General features: G+C 44.9%; 1 protein-coding gene across 5 annotated transcripts in view; it reads left to right on the top strand.

Moving 5' to 3' along the window:
- Positions 1 to 18,880, top strand: part of FOXN3 (forkhead box N3) — a 398,278-nt gene that overhangs the window by 223,187 nt on the left and 156,211 nt on the right. For all 5 annotated transcript variants that reach the window (XM_053224816.1, XM_027066388.2, XM_053224817.1 and 2 more), the window contains one exon: positions 2,504 to 2,640. In XM_053224816.1, coding sequence (XP_053080791.1) covers positions 2,504 to 2,640 — 137 coding nt within the window. The remainder of the gene's footprint in view (positions 1 to 2,503; positions 2,641 to 18,880) is intronic.

Raw genomic sequence — 18,880 nt, 5'->3', positions numbered from 1 at the left:
GGCCCTCACACCTATCCCTGGTGGAGGGGGTCTTTGTTTTGCCAAGGAGGAAGCCGAGACTTTCTGGGGACCCTGATTTTCCCAGGACCACACAGGAAGCGTCTCTCTGGCTGCAGAATTCCTAGTTCTGACTGTACCTCCCCCTGCTTCTTGCACCTGGATCACTTACCTTGCAACCTCCCCCTTCCCGGCACCTGTGGGTTTTTTCCGTGTAGTTGGTAAATAGTAATGTAGTGTAATAAAAAAGATACTTAGGTCAGGGTTAGGAGAAACCACATTCTTGGCTTATTGTTATTTGCCCAAGAGGGCCAGTTGTCCTTCATTTCTTTGTCATAATTTTATTCCCTGTAAGAATAGACGGTCCCACCCTGAGAGCCACAAAACAATTTTTTTTTTGTTTGATGAAAACAAAAGCAGTTAGGTTCCCAGAACAGAGATGATCTCCGTTGCAGAAATGTTTGGGTTGCACGAGGGTCCTGGCCTCCCCAGGTTGCTGGTTAGGGGCCTTACAGGGTTCACTGCACGGGGCTCCACAGGGAGCCTTTGGTGGAATCAGGCCAGGACCCCCCCATCTGCCCAGGAGTTACTAGCTTTTGGTTTGTTTCACGTCATCCAAATTTGGTAGTTACCGGTCTGCCCCTCCCTCTTCTAGAAAGTGTGCTTTGCATCTCTTTTCCAACCTGGCAGCTCATTTGGTGGCCTGCCTGCTTTACCGGGAAAGTCTCATCCATGCCCCAAACTGTTCCGGGTTTGAAAATGTACACATGGAAGGAAAGGCCACTTAAGGACGTTGGATTTTTCAAAGTTGACATTTTTCATGTCTTTAGACCTCCAGATGGTGAAACTGGAACGTTGGTGTTCAGCTTAGGCTGGTCGGCCTGACTGGGACCCGTGTTTGGGCTCAGGCCTGCGCCCTGGGCGTGGAGGGTGGGGTGACCAGAGGCTCCAGCCCCCCTTCTCTTCTTGGCTTTGAGCAATTCTCTGTTCATAAGGCACCAGAAAGAGTTAATTCCAGATCCACTGCTCACTGATGTTGTGATAGTAAAGAATTCTAATGGGTTCTGCGAATAAGTTTGTGAGTAAACTACTTGGTGAACTCATGACTGAAATACAAATTTTTAAAAGCCTCTTTAAAGATTTTAGGAATAGGGGCGCCTGGGTGGCTCAGTCGGTTGGGCGTCCGACTTCGGCTTAGGTCATGACCTCACGGTTCATGCGTTCAAGCCCCGTGTCGGGTTCTGTGCTGACAGCTCGGAGGCTGGAGCCTGCTTCGGCTTCTGTGTCTCCCTCTCTTTCCCTGTCCCTTCCCTGCTCATGCTCTTTCTCTCTCTGTCTCAAAAATAAATTAAAAAAAAAAAAAAAAAAAAAAACATTAGAAAAAAAAAGGTTTTAGGAATAACTTAATTTTTGTTTTCCTTGTAAGGGATTTTCTTGGAGTTTTTCCCCCTCTAATAGTTAAACAGTTTTATTGTTTGCTTTCTGAATGTTCCTGTAGTACAATAGTTCTGAAAATAAGAGAGTCAGTCCCTTGGCTGCAAGCATGGGGTGGGCGCGGGTTTATGTAATTTGACTTCTTTTCTCTCCAAATCAGTAAATATTTACAAACGACCTTATCAAACCGCTTGGGTACATTCGGTCACTTCTGAAAGCATACAGTTGGAGTAGCGACTGCCTGTCGGCACACTGCCAGTTCAGCGGGCCTCTCAGGAAGGACTTAACTTTTCTTTTTTAATAAAAATGCTGTCCACAGACCAAAAGCGGGCCTCAGAGCAAGTCTTTCCATAGAACCAGTTTTAGAAAATTTGCATCCTAAAGTTGGACTTCTAAAGATTCGACTCCTTTAGGTCTATGAACTGCGGCATCCAGAAAGTAACTACTGGCTTCTGGCTTAGGTTTAACCGCTGCGGCCTGAGTTCTTTTGTTTCTTGGGGAAGGTAATTACAGAATTCCATTGGAAGCTTAAATGCCATTCTTTTGTAAGTAGGAAAAAAACAAGTCGATTCCTTTTCTGTTTTTTTGTGAAGTGGTACCGAAATAATATGGCTCGAAAACATAACCCTTGCATTTTTTTTTTTACAGCGGAGATGGGAGTTTTGAGGTACCCAGCCCTCTTTTGCTTTCCACATTTGAAATCTGACAAATCTAAAACTCATTTTCTAGAAGAGAATACATACGTCCTTCAGAGTTGACACTGAGAAATAATAAAGGAGTCTGAGTTTGGGGGTCGGCAGGGTAGGAAAATCACAATATTATTGTATCAGCATCACCTGGTAATAACATGTTCATTTCGTCTGTCAGACTTAATCCAGGTAAGGCTGAAGTGCGTTTTATGGTGCTGCATTGTCAGGGTACGATATTCCGTATTTGTGGCTAGCAAACGCCAAAAAAATAAGCGAGAGGCTCTTAAAAATAAGCAACTGGGGTAATTGCGATTCATCTACTTGCTGCCGAATCCTGGGTGTTTCTTCTATTAATCATTTTTATGTTTTCATTTTCTTTGCAGAGCATTGGGAAAGGGTCATTGTGGTGCATAGACCCAGAGTATAGACAAAATCTAATTCAGGCTTTGAAAAAGACACCTTACCACCCATACTCACACGTGTTCAATACACCCCCTGCCTCTCCTCAGGCGTATCAAAGGTAAGCAATTCAGAGGGTTTTTTTTGGTTTTTTGGTTTTTTGGTTTTTTGGTTTTTTTGGTTTACTGAAGTTGCATTATTTTGGCCGAGACAGGCACTGAACCTAATTCAATAGACTGTACAATATGAAAAATAACTGTAGATAAAGGAGAAAGGAATAAAGTTATTACTGGAGGCATACCCATTGTTGTATTTCCTGCAAACCTTCCCGCTTCTGCTGCTTCGGAGGAATGCGCTCAGAAGGCTTCTTGGTAGGTGACATGCTGTCTTCCTGGGTAGAAACATTTACAAAGAAAAGTTGACAGCTTTAACATCTCGGGGTGTCACAGTCTGTTGGGATAGAAGTACGGGAACGAGCCAGGTAAGCGATTCCAATGCCTTCCCAGCATCCGACCGAAAGCGTCTACAGGTATTCACTGAAGGACTCGTTGATTGTTGTCATTCCTGGTCTCCATGTAGACGGTGCTCCAGAGGGATCATTTTGTTGTGGTTACTTGGTGTTTGCCTCTTCAAGGAGAATCGCAGAGAACAATGGAGACTTTTGTTCCCCCTGCCATGCCCATTTGTTTTGAGACAGTGAGGTCATGGGTGCCATTTTTACACCAATGTAATTGGAAGGGAGGATAGGAAGCTTGTCACTTAAAAAAAAAGGGGGGGGGGTGTGTTAATGTCAGATTCCAAAAAAATAGCCACGTGACAGATAACAAATTTTACCATAGATTTGCTGTCACATAGTGCTTGGGTTGGAAATACATCCCTCACTCCTGCCAAAAAATTTTTTTCCTTTCACGTAAAGAAGTGCTTCTGCTGTAACCACCCGGTTGAGAGAAATTATCCTTGGACTACAAGTTTATGTCAGTGAGGGATGGCGTGGGTTCGTAGATTTCAGCAGTTTTATAGTCCACTTGTTTGGCAGATTCTCTCCCTAGTCTGGTGTTTGCTGTGCAGAGGGGAGCACACAGTGATCCTCTGAAACCGCATTAATGAAGTTCTTGTGCATCTTAGTTGAGAAGCATTCCATCACAGGCCCCAGACAATCAGTCTTCAGCAAGAGACGCGGAGGAACAGCTGGGCTCTCCGAGAAGACTGCTGTATGTCTGCCTTTGCTAGGCGATTAGCGTGATGGTAGCCATAGCAACTGGAGCATCTCCATAGTAACGCGTAGCCGAGACAGGTGCAGTTGCATCACAAGGCTGTTTGTTGCCTGGCAAAAGGACAGGCCATTAGTACTTAGATATACGCTGTTGCCTTAGGAACAAATAACCCTACATAGCAACTACAGTTGGTTTGAAAGATTTGGTAGGGGGGAAGAAAAGGTTGTAGCGGCTTTTGTCCGTGTTCATAAAAATCAGTGCAAGCATACTTTATTGGAAATGACAACTTGAGGTCATATAGCTGTAGGAGATAAAATGGGATTTTCCGAAGCAACCCAGCCGACATTGTAGAAATGTCCAGAAGGACAGAGCCATATGTTTGGTTTTTTTCCTCGTGGCTGTAGCTACTCCTGAAATGGAAGGGAACCGGGATCGGAGAATTGCTCATATCTGAGGTTGGCGGGGGACGCGAGGATACTTTCTGGAATTTCCCTTAGATTCTCACGTTCCTTTGTCATTCTCCTCCTCCTCCCTCCCACCCTCCTGACCCCACAGAGCACCCTTGACTCTCCTCCCCAGTGTGTATCTGGGAAGTATTTCATATCCTTTTGTTCCTGGGAAGTTAAGAACATAAGTGTTACTCACTGGGTCATATCACTGGTTCATTTAGACAGTATTTTGTTGCCAAATGTGACCCCAAGGGAAACGCAGTAATTATTTAATAATTTGAAGGATTATGGTAGAGCCGTAGGGACTGCATACTCAGGCAGAGGCTTTCTGAGCTGGCCTAAGCTTAATGACTTCATTTGATTTTTTAATATAGGCATAACAATGCGGACAAACCAGAGCTTTTGTAATGAAAATAATTTCCGATCGAATACTCCAGATCCTGTTCTGTCACCTCCGGTTCCTTTTCTCCCAGGTGACTGAAGTTCAAGTTTCTGCATCCACCCATGCGGGCACTCAGATGTCACCTCCATAAAGGTCACTGGAGGTGGAGTGAGATGGTGAATCAGATTCTATCTAGACTGCCTCGTCCGTGTCTTAAGTCTGAGGACAAGTCACTTGCCCTTCATCTCACAGCTTAGGTTTTGCTCCCATCTCCTCTAGTGTGTGAACTTGTACTAAACATCCTCAGTACTGGATGACTGTACAATGTTTGTATAGCTTACACCGAAGGGGTATTCAGTTCAATCCTAAGCCATTGGGCCACTTGTTGATGTGACTTAGGGAAGATGGAAGGGGGACAAAGCACGTCATTAAACAGGGACCAGAAATGCCAGCGTGACTTTATCTGGCAGGTCTGCTGTGATGCGGGGAATCCCTTGCCAGCCCCTCGCAGAACTGCAGTGTGGGGCACCTGGGAAGTGCTTGGCTCTCACGGAGCTGGTACTTAGCACGCTGAAGATGGTGATTAGACCGGATGGGTGGTTATTGCTAGCATTTGCACGTGTGCTTGGCACGGCAGCAACTCGAAACCGAGCTGCAGGTGGCTGAAGACTGCCGGGGAGAAAAGCTATCTGAAAAGACTGCCCCATACCATCATTCATGGCCAAATACGAGAGATAATCAATATTGTAGCTCGTAGACTCAGGCCTCCGTTTTCCAGGATACCCTTTTGGATGTGTGTTAGGCTGGTCCTCTGTACCTGCTTCTTTGGATGCCACAATCGTAAACTGTTTTTGATTGAAATGCAGAGCTCGGTGACATCGGCCCTTCTGTTAGTCTGCTGGGGCTGCTGGGGCTGCTGGGGCAAAGAGTCGAGTGACTTAAACAACAGAAATGTATGTTCTCCTAGTTCTGGAGGCTGGAAGTCAGAGATCAAGATGTCAGCAGGGTTGGGGCGCCTGTGTGGCTCAGTCGGTGAAGCGTCCGTCCAGCTCTTGGTTTTGGCTCAGGTCGTGATCTCACGGTCTGTGGGGATCGAGCCCCGTGTCGTGCTCTGTGCTGTCAGCCCAGGGGATTCTCTCTCTTCCCCTCTCTCTCTACCCCACCTCTGCTCGTGCTCACTCTCTTTCTCTCAAAAGTAAATGAATGAACATTGAAAAAATTAAAAAGATGTCAGCCGGGTTAATTCCTTGTGAGGCTGTGAGAGAGAATCTGTTCCAAGCGTCTTTCCTGGCATCTGGTGGCGCTGGCTGGCCTTCTTTGGCCTTCCTTGGGTTATAGAAGCATCACTTTGATCTCTGCCTTTATTTCATGTGGTGTTCTCCTGGTGTGCTGTGTCCGGATACCCCCTACCCCCGTTTAAAGTTATTTATTTATTTTGAGAGAGAGAGAGAGCGAGCAAGTGAGCATGAGCAGGGGAGGGGCAGAGAGAGGGAGAGAGAGACTCCCAAGCAGGCTCCACACTGTCAGTGCAGAGCCTGATGCGGGGCTCGAACTCCTAAACCGTGAGATCATGACCTGAGCCAAAATCAAGAGTCAGATGCTTAACCAACGGAACCACCCAGGTGCCCCCAAATTTCCCCTTTGCATAAGGACACGAGTCACATTGGTGGAGTGACCTACCCTACTTTAGTATGATCTCATTTTAACTAATTAGACCCCCAATGACTCTGTTCCCCCCAAAAGGTCACATTCTGAGATACTGGTGGCCAGGACTTTAACATGAATTTTGGTGGGAGGGGACACAGTCTCAGCCATAATAGCTCTTTTCCTTGTAAGGCATTTTTGCTGGTAAGAATATGGAGAAAAGTAAAGAGGTAGTGAAAAGACAAAACGATGGGGCACGTCAAAGGGACAAAGGAGACCATCTGAAATAGGTCCTAGTGGCCAAAACAGGGACAATATGAGCAACAAAATAACAGTGTTGGGTTATAACCCAGGATATAAACTAAATATCTGTGAGCCCACACTGACACAAACAAATGATGGAGGAAGAAAACGGGTATCGAGACAAGTCTCCTGTATACGAAAGAATTCCAAACGATTTAGGTAGAGCCTCCTCTGCTCCCGGAGTTGGCGCTTATTAACTCCTCACCCCGAGTGGCTGCATTTAATGACTTCCTTCCACAGAGTGAGTATGGAAGGAAGCAGAAGAGCAAGTTTATAGCCGGAAGACCTGGCGCCCAGCACCTTGGCCTAGTGGTGGTCTCAGCTAACGTCCATGATAAGAAGTTGATATCACGCATCTTTGATAACGATGTCGTGGAATTGACGGTTCACCTCGGTGGTCCCCCACCAATCCATAACCCCTGCTTAATCACGGGAAAAACATCAGACAGTAGTCTTGTCCCCAAGGTGGCAGCGTTGGGGGAAGGTGGGCACTCTACAAAATACCCGTCCAGCACTCTTCAAAGCTGTCAAGGTCATCAAGAGCAAGGAAAGTCTGGGGGTGCCTGGGTGGCTCAGTCGGTTGAACATCTGACTTGGGCTCCAGTGCTGACAGCTCAAAACCTGGAGCCTGCTTCAGATTCTGTGTCTCCCTCTCCCTCTCCCTCTCCCTCTCTCTCTCTCTCTCTCTCTCTCTCTCTCTGCCCCTCCCCTGCTCGTCCTCTGTCTCTTTCTCTCTCAAAAATAAACATAAAAATTGTAAAAAGAAAGAAAGAAAGAAAGAAAGAAAGAAAGAAAGAAAGAAAGAAAAAAAGAAAGAAAGATAAAAAGAAATGCAAGGAAAGTCTAGAAAACTGTCACAGACCCGAGGAGGCTGAATGGGTGATATGCTATCCTGGATGAGTTCCTGGAGCCCAAAGGACATTAGGGAGAAACTAGTGACATGTGAATAAATGGTAGAGTTTAGTGGATGGTAATGTACCAGTGTTGGCTCCTTAGTTGTGGCAAACGCACCCTAATATGTAAGCTTTTAACTTTGGGGGAACTGAGTGAAGGACGCAGGGGAGCCCTGTGCTGTCTTTGTAACTCTGCCGTTGAAGAAAAAGCGTTCCCCAACACACACACACGCACACACACGCACACACACACACACACTAGTTGAGTTTACCAATTTTAAATATCCCCGTCATTCTCGATGTAGTGAAAAGTCAGGTCACCACAGCAGTTGTACAAAAGCTCTTGCCTGACTTCTTTAATGTCTGCCTCTATCCTCGTTAACCATACGTTTGGCGGGCTGGTGGGCGGGAGCTCTTGCTTTTACCTCATTCTCTGTAGCAGCTCCTGGAGCCACACGAGAGGACATGACTGTCATTTGGACACTACAGTTCTTGGAACTTTATTTTTGTGAAATGGCACCCAACTTTTCCTTGTAAGGTCCCCATGGCCAAGTTCAGGAAACTCGAGCTGACCACGCCAAGTCGGCTTCCTTTAGGACACCCAGCCACTGCCAGCGTGGCCTTCAGACTCCAGGCCTGGAAAGAGGAGGGAGGGATGGTATATTTGGGTTTCTTGCCCACACTCTTTAAGAAAAGTCCTATTGTCTATTTTGATGGTTTTTCTTACATATGCCCTCCTTCCTACACAAGGAATTTCTCGTTAAAGGATATGCATATTTTAATGCTTTTGATATAGATATTGCCAGATTGCCTTCCAATTTTACACTCTGTTCCAATCTATACTCCCACCATCTTTTTAGGAAATTCCCATTTTCTAACCTTTCTCCATGTCTGATGGTTAAATAAACAGTTCCCCAGTGGGTGACCTCAACTTTTGTGATTTTGCTACTTTACAGTAGAGACATTTAAATTTTACAGTACTGGATTAGTGCCCTGTGAATAGTGGATGTCTCATCACAGTGTTTATGACAGCAGATTGTTTTTAAAAAATTATGTATGTGGATGGATCTTACGTAATACCTTCTCTGGTGTAGGCACCAACCCAAAATCAGTTTATAGAAGAAACACTTTAATCATCTCTCACCATAGGTGGGAACAGGTTTTATAATTAATCAAAAAATATGGTTTATAGAGAGTTTCCTGGATGATCAGTTTTCAGAGAAGGGAAATTTGATAACGTACAACGAGCCAGTGTGGTTCTGTGCTTCTTTGGCATATACAAAGATATCTCAGCGTCTCATATGCCTCTGATGTGTGTGACGGGTTGGCCGTGATTGGCCTGTAGATGAACAGTGAACCCTGAGTGAGGGGACTTTTGTTCCTCAACTCACCTTCAGTTTGTTGTTTACATATCTTCACTCTAAAAATAAGGACAGCATATTTTATATTTTATGTGTTGTGGCCTAACATATGTGAAGTTAGAAAAATCCACAAGACTTTGATCTAAGTCTGAAGAATTATGTTTTGGATGACTTGAAAATTTGGAGAGTCAAAACATTAAAGTGTCTGTTGCTGTTACTCTTTTTTTTTTTTTTTTTTTAAAGGAAAAAAATCCTGGGCATTCAAACTTGTCATTTAGCGCTTTACGTTTCTTTCTGCCTCTTCAGACCATTTAGTGAGCTGCAAAAAATACATTAACGTCCTCTGCAAAGATTTTGGCATCTTGATATTGAGGGTCTTAATGAAAGTGTCTGATTTTAGTGCTGGCGCAGCAGAAGGTTTTATTTTATCCTGCCTGCTGCCCTATTCATGTGCTTTCTGCTCGTTCTTTGTGATTTTTGTTTTTAAATGCTAACATGGCAGAGTAATACCACTAAGGATATAGAAGTTGTACAGAGTGATCAGTATATATTCAAAGTAATGAAGTCATGAGTGATTCCTCACCCGGTAAGTGAACTCTGGCTGAAGGAGGGAACTGGTAATGGCGGATGGGGGATTGCATTGGGAGGAGGGGGGGGAACGGGAGGTGTTTGGGGAGCTCATCCTTTTAGACAATTAGAAGATTAGAAAATCCTTAGAATCTTAAGCTTGTTAACATAACTGTGTTAATTCCCTCGCTAAAATGCTGAATTTGCACCCAGCAAGGAAGAGCTTAGTCATTGCTTGGATAACATCCAATAATTTTTTAACTTAGAAGACATCTTTCATTCCAGTTGTTCAGAGAGGTATGCATTTAACTGTTGGCAGAAGACCTGTAAAACCACAATCAGGTCAGCTTTAGCTTGCACGGAAGGCGTTTGCACTGAAGGCCTTTAATTGTCGGATTGTCGTGTCATGGCAAATTTTAATTTGGTCAGACATGAAAGAAGCATTGAGGATGCAGATTAGTTGCATCGTAATTGCCTTTCGAATATTTTACTTGTAAACGATATATTTGACGGAAACGGTAAATAGTTTTTTAAATTCTCTTAGTCCGTATGCTCGTCGGTGTAAGTTTAATTTAAGAGGGTGAGTGAGGTGTGAGGTCTTTTGAAAGAGTATTCTTAAACTGCAACTTTTCCCTTAGGGTAATTAAAAAAATTTTTTTTAAGTGTTTTTATGTATTTTTGAGAGACAGAGACGGTGTAGGCAGGGGAGGGGCAGAGAGAGAGGGAGACACAGAATCGGAAGCAGGCTCCAGGCTCTGAGCTGTCAGCACAGAGCCCGATGAGGGGCTCGAACCCACGAAGTGTGAGATCATGACCTGAGCCGAAGTTGGGTGCTTAACCGACTGAGCCCCCCAGGCGCCCCAGCTTAGAGTAATGTTTAAAAAAATATTGAATTACAAAAAATCAATAGGAAGCTTCTTTGTGCTTACTATATAGAAGGATATGCTAAATTAATATGGTCAAACAGCTATGGGATTGACAAGATTTTGTCATGGTAGTACTTCCAAATATAAAGTTTATTTTGTTAAAAAATTGTCAAGACAGGTTGTAGAAAAGGCTTAAAATTGTAGGGGTTCACTCTTGCATATTAAAAACAAACAGTGCTCATTTATAGCGTGAGCTTTAAAAATCCATTAGTTGGCTATAATTTTATTTGCATGTCAAATCATATTATCTTTTGACTTCCATTATATTTTCTGAGTTGGTCGCAGAGTATTTTTTAATCTCAGCATTTTGCCTTCATTATGCTGTCCATTGTACATTTCCTTCTCATTCAATCCTACATTATTTTATTTAAATGGAAAACAGCCCCCTGTTATCTTTGAGCACTTAGGTACTAGGCATATCGTGTGAATATTGTGCCCAGTCATCCAATTCTCCTCTGTTTTTACGTGCGCTTAGAAAGTTGAATGTGTAAGCAGCCGGCCCGATCACATCCCTTTTACTCAGGTACTGAGTAAAACTCGTGGCCGGGAGAGCCACACGGACTTAACCTTTTCATCCTCTGATCTCTTCGGGTACCCTCAGTCCTGATTTGTATTCTAATAGCAGAAGTGTTAAGATCTCTTGAAATCTAATAAATTTCTGTCGAACTATCTCCTGAGGTGATGGGTGGCAAAGAGGTTCTGTGTCCCTAATTCCTGGTTAGAAGGTCGAGGTGGTGGACCCACCAGGAGTCTGGGGTCTATGCCAGTTGTCTTCCTGTTTACTTGCTGTTCCAAGGAGCCAGCGGAGGATGGGAGGACTGGAGGGCCGGACAGATCCCTGATCAGAGCGTCTTAGGCATTGTTAGGCAGTGTCCACAAAGTGGGGCTGACCTGTATTCTGCGTATTTGTCAAACTCCTCACCTTCCCACAGGGGGAGAAATTGATCTGTGTGTCTGAAATATGAAAGAACTGTCAAAAATGCCTGAAATCAATGATGTACAGTGTGAAACAACAGACAGTGTATTCTTTGTTTTGCAGCAGTGTGAAATTGGCAAATTTTTTTTTATCACAATAGAAAATAAAAACCCACCAGGGCTGTGTGTAAGCCTCCCCTTTCCCCATCTTCCTGTTTACCAAATATCTCTGGATTTTATAGATTAAAAAAAGGAGGGGGGATTAAACATAGAGGTGTAATATAATTGGATTTAGCCGGAGTGGAACCCATCATTCATAAAAGATTTGAGGAAGATAGAGTGGAGAAAGGATTAGCTTACTGTAAGTGTACCGGCAGTGAATCATGTTGATCAAAAGGGCACTATATGTAGTCTTAGATAATATTAATAAACGTGTTTGAACAAGTGATGTGATGGCTGGTAATTCCCACTTTCCGTGTGGCTCAGACCTCACTGGGAAGTTTCTGTCCAGATGGGAGGGCACTTTGAGATGATGCAGAAAGCAGTCAGACCGGCTAGGGGGTCTAGAAAGAGCTGGGAATGTGTAATCGGGAGAAGAACACTTTCAGAAGGTCAGCATGCCAGCCCTCTTCAGCTCCACCTAGGAGGAGGGATTGGGTCCACTGGGTCAAAGTTACAGAAAGAAAGATCGGGACTCACTTAAAGAAGATCTCTCTAATAGAATAGCATCTAACACTGTGCCAGGTACACAACAGGAGCTGGATGAATGTTTGGGTTGATGGGCGGACGAGCTACCCCTGGGGATGCTAGTCAAGACGACCAGTTGCCAGGGTGCTTTGGAAAGATTTAGGTATTGCCTGGAGAATTGGCAAGGTTATTCCTTCCAACTCTTGAGCTGTTCTGTTTCCAAGCCCGCTGAGCTGCTGTGGCGGTACAGGGATGGCGTTATCACCCCATAGCTTGGTGTTCGTCATTCTGCAAGCCCACGGTATTAGACTGGAAACAAAACATTAGGGAAAATGTGCTTGGCTCTCTTACTCAGAAATGAGAGGTCAGATTCTTCTCTTGAAATCGTGAAGTCCAGATTTCAGGACCGTGATGGGACTAATTTAGTTACTCTTTATTCTGTGTCATCCAGCTTTTTGATTCGTGCCCTATAATTACCTCCCTTGTTTTAGTGACACTTCTCTGCATTTCCTTCCGTGTGAATAAAATTATCACCGCGGTGTTTTGCCAAGCAGAAGATCATTTCCAAAAGCTGTCCATCAAATCATCCAGACCTTCCCCTCATTGTTTATCCACTGAATTAATGAGAGCAACACCCACCCTTTGTATAAATCTCCACGCGGGAGCCAAACTGGTGTCCTTGTTCTGTAGAATCACATGTTTTTGGCCGGAGCCTCTGATCACATTCTTAACCTTTTGTTTTTCTTACGTAAGGTCTGTGTCACATTATTTGTCAAACTATGTTTGAGAGACTGCCATTTATGTGAAAGGTGCAGAAAGAGAGTGAGAAGCATCAGAAATTTAGTTAATTGCTAACTGCTGCTGATTTTTAAGTCATGTGGAAAAAAACATCCATAAACCATTTAGACACATTTCTTAATCCTTATCTTTCTGGATGGAGTTGCTTAATCCCAGTAGTCCCAAGTTGAGACACATTGACGGTGTGTTTATCAGCTTGCAAATGGAAAGTTTTGGTCAAAGTTTGCTAACCAGCTGCTTATTCCACCCATATCTGTGTGACAGACTGAGTACTCCTCACCCCCTCAGCACACATTCCCCATCTAGTTTGGGAAAAAAAAAACCATTCAGAGGAAAACAACTAAAAGAATTTCTTAGTTTTCTCTTCCTCCTTCCCTCTCTTCCTCCTCTCGCTCACCCGCTTCCTTCTGCCATTCTGGGGCTTCTGAGTGACGGGCTCCTTTTCAGTATAAGGAGAGCAGAGTTTTGTATCTTCGGATTCTTTTGAGCTAGAAGCTGATACACACCCCTTTTACGGCCCTTAGAGAAACTGAGGCACATAGAGAGACTTTCCCCTTGTAAACTTTCCAGCAGAGTCAGTCACTGGAGGTGGGTGTTCTGGGCGCTTTGGTGAGCCCCCTGCCCAGCCTTGTGGCCACCTGCACTTGCTGTGGAGTGGACCCCTGCTGGCCCTGCGGGTGGAGCGTTGGGTACAGCAGCTGTGACATCCTCAGGAGGAAGAGAGAAGTCTGGGAAGCAGTAAGGACGCCGAAAAACGGAAAAGATCCAAAGATCCCAAACTCTCAGAGTGTGGCACTCACTTCCCCAGCGCTCCCTGTCCCCCTACCTCCCCACCCCTGCCTGGCAGAATTCCGCCCCCGTGGTAGACTAGAAGTCAGACCAGGCGCTCTGCTCTGGGCCTGTGCCCGATGAGCCTTGGTGCCTTGCGAGAGGACGCACAGCGGAGCCAGACTTGAGTGTCCCACATGTGCCAGCACAGACTGGGACTGGAGGGTCCACCAACTCCTGTAGGCCACCCGCCATCCAGCCAGGCTCCTGGCAAAGCCCAGCAAGTCCCAGAAAGACAGGCAGGTTAGAGCCACTCCCGGGCTCCCCGTTGGCTGTGCCACCGCGGACAAGTTACCTGACCTGTCCAAATACCCAGTTTGTCATCGCTTGTGTGGCAGAACCATACCTACCTCGAAGGAGTGCTGTAGACATGCAAGTGAAGTAGAAGGACGTGTCAGGCGCTTAGCCCTTGTGCCTGGCCCGCAGAAAATCCATGCACCTTAATATCTCCTTCCTCCCCACCGCCAGACTTTCTTTTGATGATTGTACAGTCTTGTGTTCCCACAAGCCGCATACCAATTTATAGATGGGTTTGCGTTGTAAAGTGTCTTTCTATCCTTTACATTCCGTAGTTTCCACAAGATTTAGGGTCTGTGAAAATCAGTACTCTCTTGGAGTTTTCTCTCCCACTGCTTGCTTGCCTGCTTTATTTATTTATTTATTTGAATAGAATTTATTGTCAAATTGGCTAACCTACGGAGGGTAGCGTGCTCTTGGTTTTGGGGGTAGATTCCCGTGGTTCATTGCTTTCTCTCCCAATGCTCTAAACAGAACCCTGCATACAGGTGTTCATTCAAAAGATATTTATTGATGATTTCTCTTAGGAAGCAGAGCACAGATTATAGAGTAGTGCAAAACATTTTCTTCTAGCTGCTCGGGGATGCCGGAATCATTGGCCGCTGTCCTCGCCTCTGCTGTCACAAAGACACATCAGTGCTTTTGCAGTGTTGGCGCTTCTGGCTTTCCATCTTCTTCCCCATCTGTCTGCCAAGGCCCTGGTGTACCTCTGGGTGGCACAAAGCCTGACTGTTTGGACCCGGTCACTCCTGAAGCCTAAGAGAGACATCAGGCTACTCTGGGATGGAAAGGTTATAAATTCCAGGCTGTTGACTCCAAGGCACCCAATATTGTCAGAGGACTAAACATTTTTGCAGCTGCCGTAGAAAATGCAAATGTGCTTGAGGTGGTACCGGCCAGGGATTGCGCCAGCTTTGTGTCATTCATTATTCCTCTGAAAAGAAGCCTCCTCTGTATGCTTCCTGCCGAACACAGCCCCTGAAAGGTGAGGTGTTCCAGCTCTACCTTCCCTGATCATAACGGGAGGAGTTTTCACCACAGGCCGGCGCAAACAGTCAGTTGTGCTCATTCTCCACCAGAGACGTAATCCGCGTTTAAATCTCTTGTCAGTAACTCATTAGTTTCTCCCCCCCTACATTCTTTCCCTCTTTGATGAGAACAAAGCCCGTCTCCTCCTTGCGCCGGATCTTGCCTGGATCTTGCCTCTCTCTCCCGGGGAAACCTCACTGTTTTACTTTCATCCCTTCGGAAGAAAGTCACCCAAATGTTCCCCTTCCCTACCTGCTAAAAGATGAGGATTTTGTTCTTTGTACTTTAAAATCCGCGTTCAGAAGTCACAAATACGTGGTGCCCCAGCCCCTGGCTTCTGCGGAAGGTACGCGGGCGATAGACACCGTGCCTTGACCAGCCAAGGGCCCCTTGCTTGAGCAGACCCTCCTTCCAGCTCTTTAATGGACTGTTCTAGAGAAAGGAAGGCTTGGACATAATGGTAACTCCAGTGGAATTTTATTCTTATTAAATGCCTTTGAAGCTCCCTCTCTCTAACACCACCCCCTCTCACCCTCCCTCTTAGATGTGGATGTGTTCTGTCATCAGGGCTGTTGAAGTCAAAGTTAGAGGAAAACCAACCTGAATTTCTGTAAAACAGCTCTTTGATGCAGAGTAAGGCAAAAATCTATTTCCACCAAACAGTCTAGACTTATAAGGAACCAACTATGAATGAATGTCAGATTTTTAGCAGTACAGGATTATAAAAATTGTGTAATTGAGCTAGTCCCTCCTGTTTTGAACCCTAAACCATTCTGGACTGTGGGTGGGAGGCGGAAAACCAAGTGTTTGTTGAATACCTACTATGTGCCAGGCTTCGTATAACAGACCATCATATATGCAGTCTGGCCTAACTCTTAAAAGGGCCCGCTGCAAATGAGGTTATTACTGTTGTACATTTGAGAGAACGAGGGCTGAGAGAGGCATGTGCCTGCTGCTGGCTGAGCGGGGACCTGAGCCAACACAGCCACCTCATTCTGACTGCACAAACCCCACTCTTCCCGCCACGATTCGGCATCTCATGGTCACTGTCTCCTATGGAAGTATTCCCCGCTATCTAATATTTGAAGAGGTGAGCCTGGGAGAGGAGAAATGGCGTATCACCTTCTCAAAGGCATTTTAGGTGCTGTAATATAAAGAGGGCAGGACAGATGGCGGTGAGTCCAGTGAAGAGGCCACTGTAGTAGATGAAGCCATTGGAGATGAATCTCTGAAACCGAGATTGAGAGGAGGGAGCAGAGGCACCTGGAAGGAGATCTGTGGGCTTGGTGGCGGAGGGGTGGAGAGGAAGCCAAGAGGGTCCTGACCTGTGCGGATGGAGGAAGTGGGGACAGAGGCATCTGAGGACCGTGGCACGTGCGTGGGTGCGTGCATGTGCGTGAGGCTCACTCTTCTGTTTTAAGCAAAAATAGAACAGTAAAATGTGGGCTGGTGGACAGTCACACAGCATTTCTCAAACTTGGGATTTGGAGACCACTTCATCAACTGGAGATTATTTACGCCGAGTGTTGAAGAAGAGAAAAGAAATTCAAAGTTCACAATATTGGTGCTTGCCTTGTCCGTGAGGTCCACTCAGGTTTTTTTGGTTTTCTTTTGCTTTTTCTTCTAGGCCTGCTTTAAATTACTCAGTCATCCTTGGGAATAAATGGCCATGCAACTGTCTTTTATTATTATTATTATTATTATTATTGAGTTTTTAATTTTAATTCCAGTGTAGTTAACATACAGTGTTATGTTAGTTTCAGGTGTATAATACAGAGATTCAGCAATTCTGTACGTCACCCACGCTCATCACAAGTGCACTCCTTAATCCCCATCACCCATTTCACCCATCCCCCCACCCGTCTCCCCTCCTTAATCCCCATCACCCATTTCACCCATCCCCCCACCCGTCTCCCCTCTGGTGACCATCAGTTTGTTCTCTATAGTTAAGAGTCTGTTTTGTGGTCATACAACTATCTTTCTAATCATTTTTTATGTGTAATTAACAAAAAATAAGTATGTAGGGAGCTGTGACGGGGCTAACCACCTTTTTTGGGCTTGAGTATGTTTTTTTCGGTCATTGTTGTGAAAGCAATATATTTTGTTAACATTCTTTAAAAAAAACCAGCCACCAGCCTGAACCGTTACTATGTATGAACTCAGTAAATATTGGCGGAATAAAATGAATACACATAATTATCATTCTTTATTTGACGTTGAAGTCACAAATGAGTTAAAGACACAGGGTTAATTTTATTTTGTCGAGGAATAAGCAGTGAAGATTCTTCCCAGAACACCTGACCAATTCTGGTTGACCCAAGTACATAAAGTCTGAAACTGTATTTGCTAGGGCAAGACTTGGGTTGTAGGAAAGGGTGTGTGCCAGTCATTGGTTTGTATGTGCCAGGTCGGATGGACTGCTTGGTGGTGAAATGCAACATGTGAGGGTATTCTCAATAATCTAAAAAGGTGTAGGAACAATGCTAAATTGGAGAGAATCAGTTGAAATTAATGTGCTATGCCACTGAGCTGTTTTGCAATTAATCTTGGAAAATTTGGTTTTAACAAAGTCTCCCGATGAGCATTAAGGGAATAAGGGGTAGGGAATCAGAATCACTAGAGGGGCTTTTAAAAAATTATACAGAACGTTGATGGTGGGAGAAGGGGTGTGTACTGGGGGGACGTTCTACTCAGCTTGCTGTGTGCATGAAAGCTGTCTGAAAAATTAAGCTGATTATTTTCCCTTATGTATGTTACACACACACACACACGACCCTGGAGAATCAGATGTAGTATTTAAAATCACTGCCTTAGTGAGCTGTAGTTATGGGGGGGGGGGGGGGAGGATATTTGCCTGCTGCAGTAGCATGAAAAGAAAAATCATGTTGAGAATTCCCGTCCTATGTCATAGAATGTTGGAGCACAGAGGAACCAAAAATTACCCAGTTTAGTGTTCCCCAAATGTATATTACAGCAAATAAGTTTCCAGAGATGTTAGGACTTTACTTTTTTTTTTTTTTTTTTTTAATGTTTATTTATTTGAGAGAGAGAGAGACAGGGTGCAAGCAGGGGAGGTTGCAGAGAGAGAGGGAGACACAGAATCCGAAGCCGGCTCCAGGCTCTGAGCTGTCAGCACAGAATTGGACGTGGGGCCCAAACTCACGGACCATGAGATCATGACCTGAGCTGAAGCCCGACACTTACCCAACTGAGCCACCCAGGCGCCCCATGGGACTTTAGTTTTGAGCACACACGAAGTTTTCCATGGTCAGTAAGTTTGGGAAATGTGGCTCATTATAACTTCTTTGTGGTAAGCTAATTCAAATGTTTGCCACACTTTATTAAACAGATACTTTTGGTGGTAAGTGGGGGACACAACATCATCCAAGGAACACCAATTTGGGCACGAGTAACTTAAAACAAGGGTGTTTCAAAAGTACGTACTTTGCCACGTGATAATGGGTTGTGAAATCAATTTAGGGGTTGCAACCATCCTTTTTTTTTTTTTAAACAAAAAATAACAGAATAACAGAAAATACCACAGTGCTTTGCACACAGGAGGGTAAATGTCGTCTTGTGAAACTTTGTTTCAGTTAATATAGGTGGGTTTGTGTGTACTCAGTCATAATGAAAAATCTATTTCTTACCGTAGACGATGACCAAAAACATTTTTGGAAAACACCGCTCTAATTCAGTTCCTCAATTTTGTAAGTGAAAACCCTGAAATGGTGTCAGGATCGCGAGGGGACCGAGGGACAGAGTCTAAGTCTACGACTTTCTCCTCTTCCACCTACACCAATCCGCCTCCATATCTTCACACCATCCTGTTTAAAAAGCAGCATTGAGGGGCGCCTGGGTGGCTCAGTCGGTTAAGCCTCCGACTTCAGCTCAGGTCACGATCTCACGGTCCATGTGTTCGAGCCCCGCGTCGGGCTCTGGGCTGATGGCTCAGAGCCTGGAGCCTGCTTCCGATTCTGTGTCTCCCTCTCTCTCTCTGCCCCTCCCCCGTTCATGCTCTGTCTCTGTCTGTCTCAAAAATAAATAAACGTTAAAAAAAAAAATTTAAAA

Source organism: Acinonyx jubatus, chromosome B3, assembly GCF_027475565.1.
Source record: "Acinonyx jubatus isolate Ajub_Pintada_27869175 chromosome B3, VMU_Ajub_asm_v1.0, whole genome shotgun sequence".
NCBI lineage: Eukaryota > Metazoa > Chordata > Mammalia > Carnivora > Felidae > Acinonyx > Acinonyx jubatus.
The sequence above is the reverse complement of the archived record's forward strand: the minus strand, read 5'-3'. Positions and strand labels throughout refer to the sequence as shown.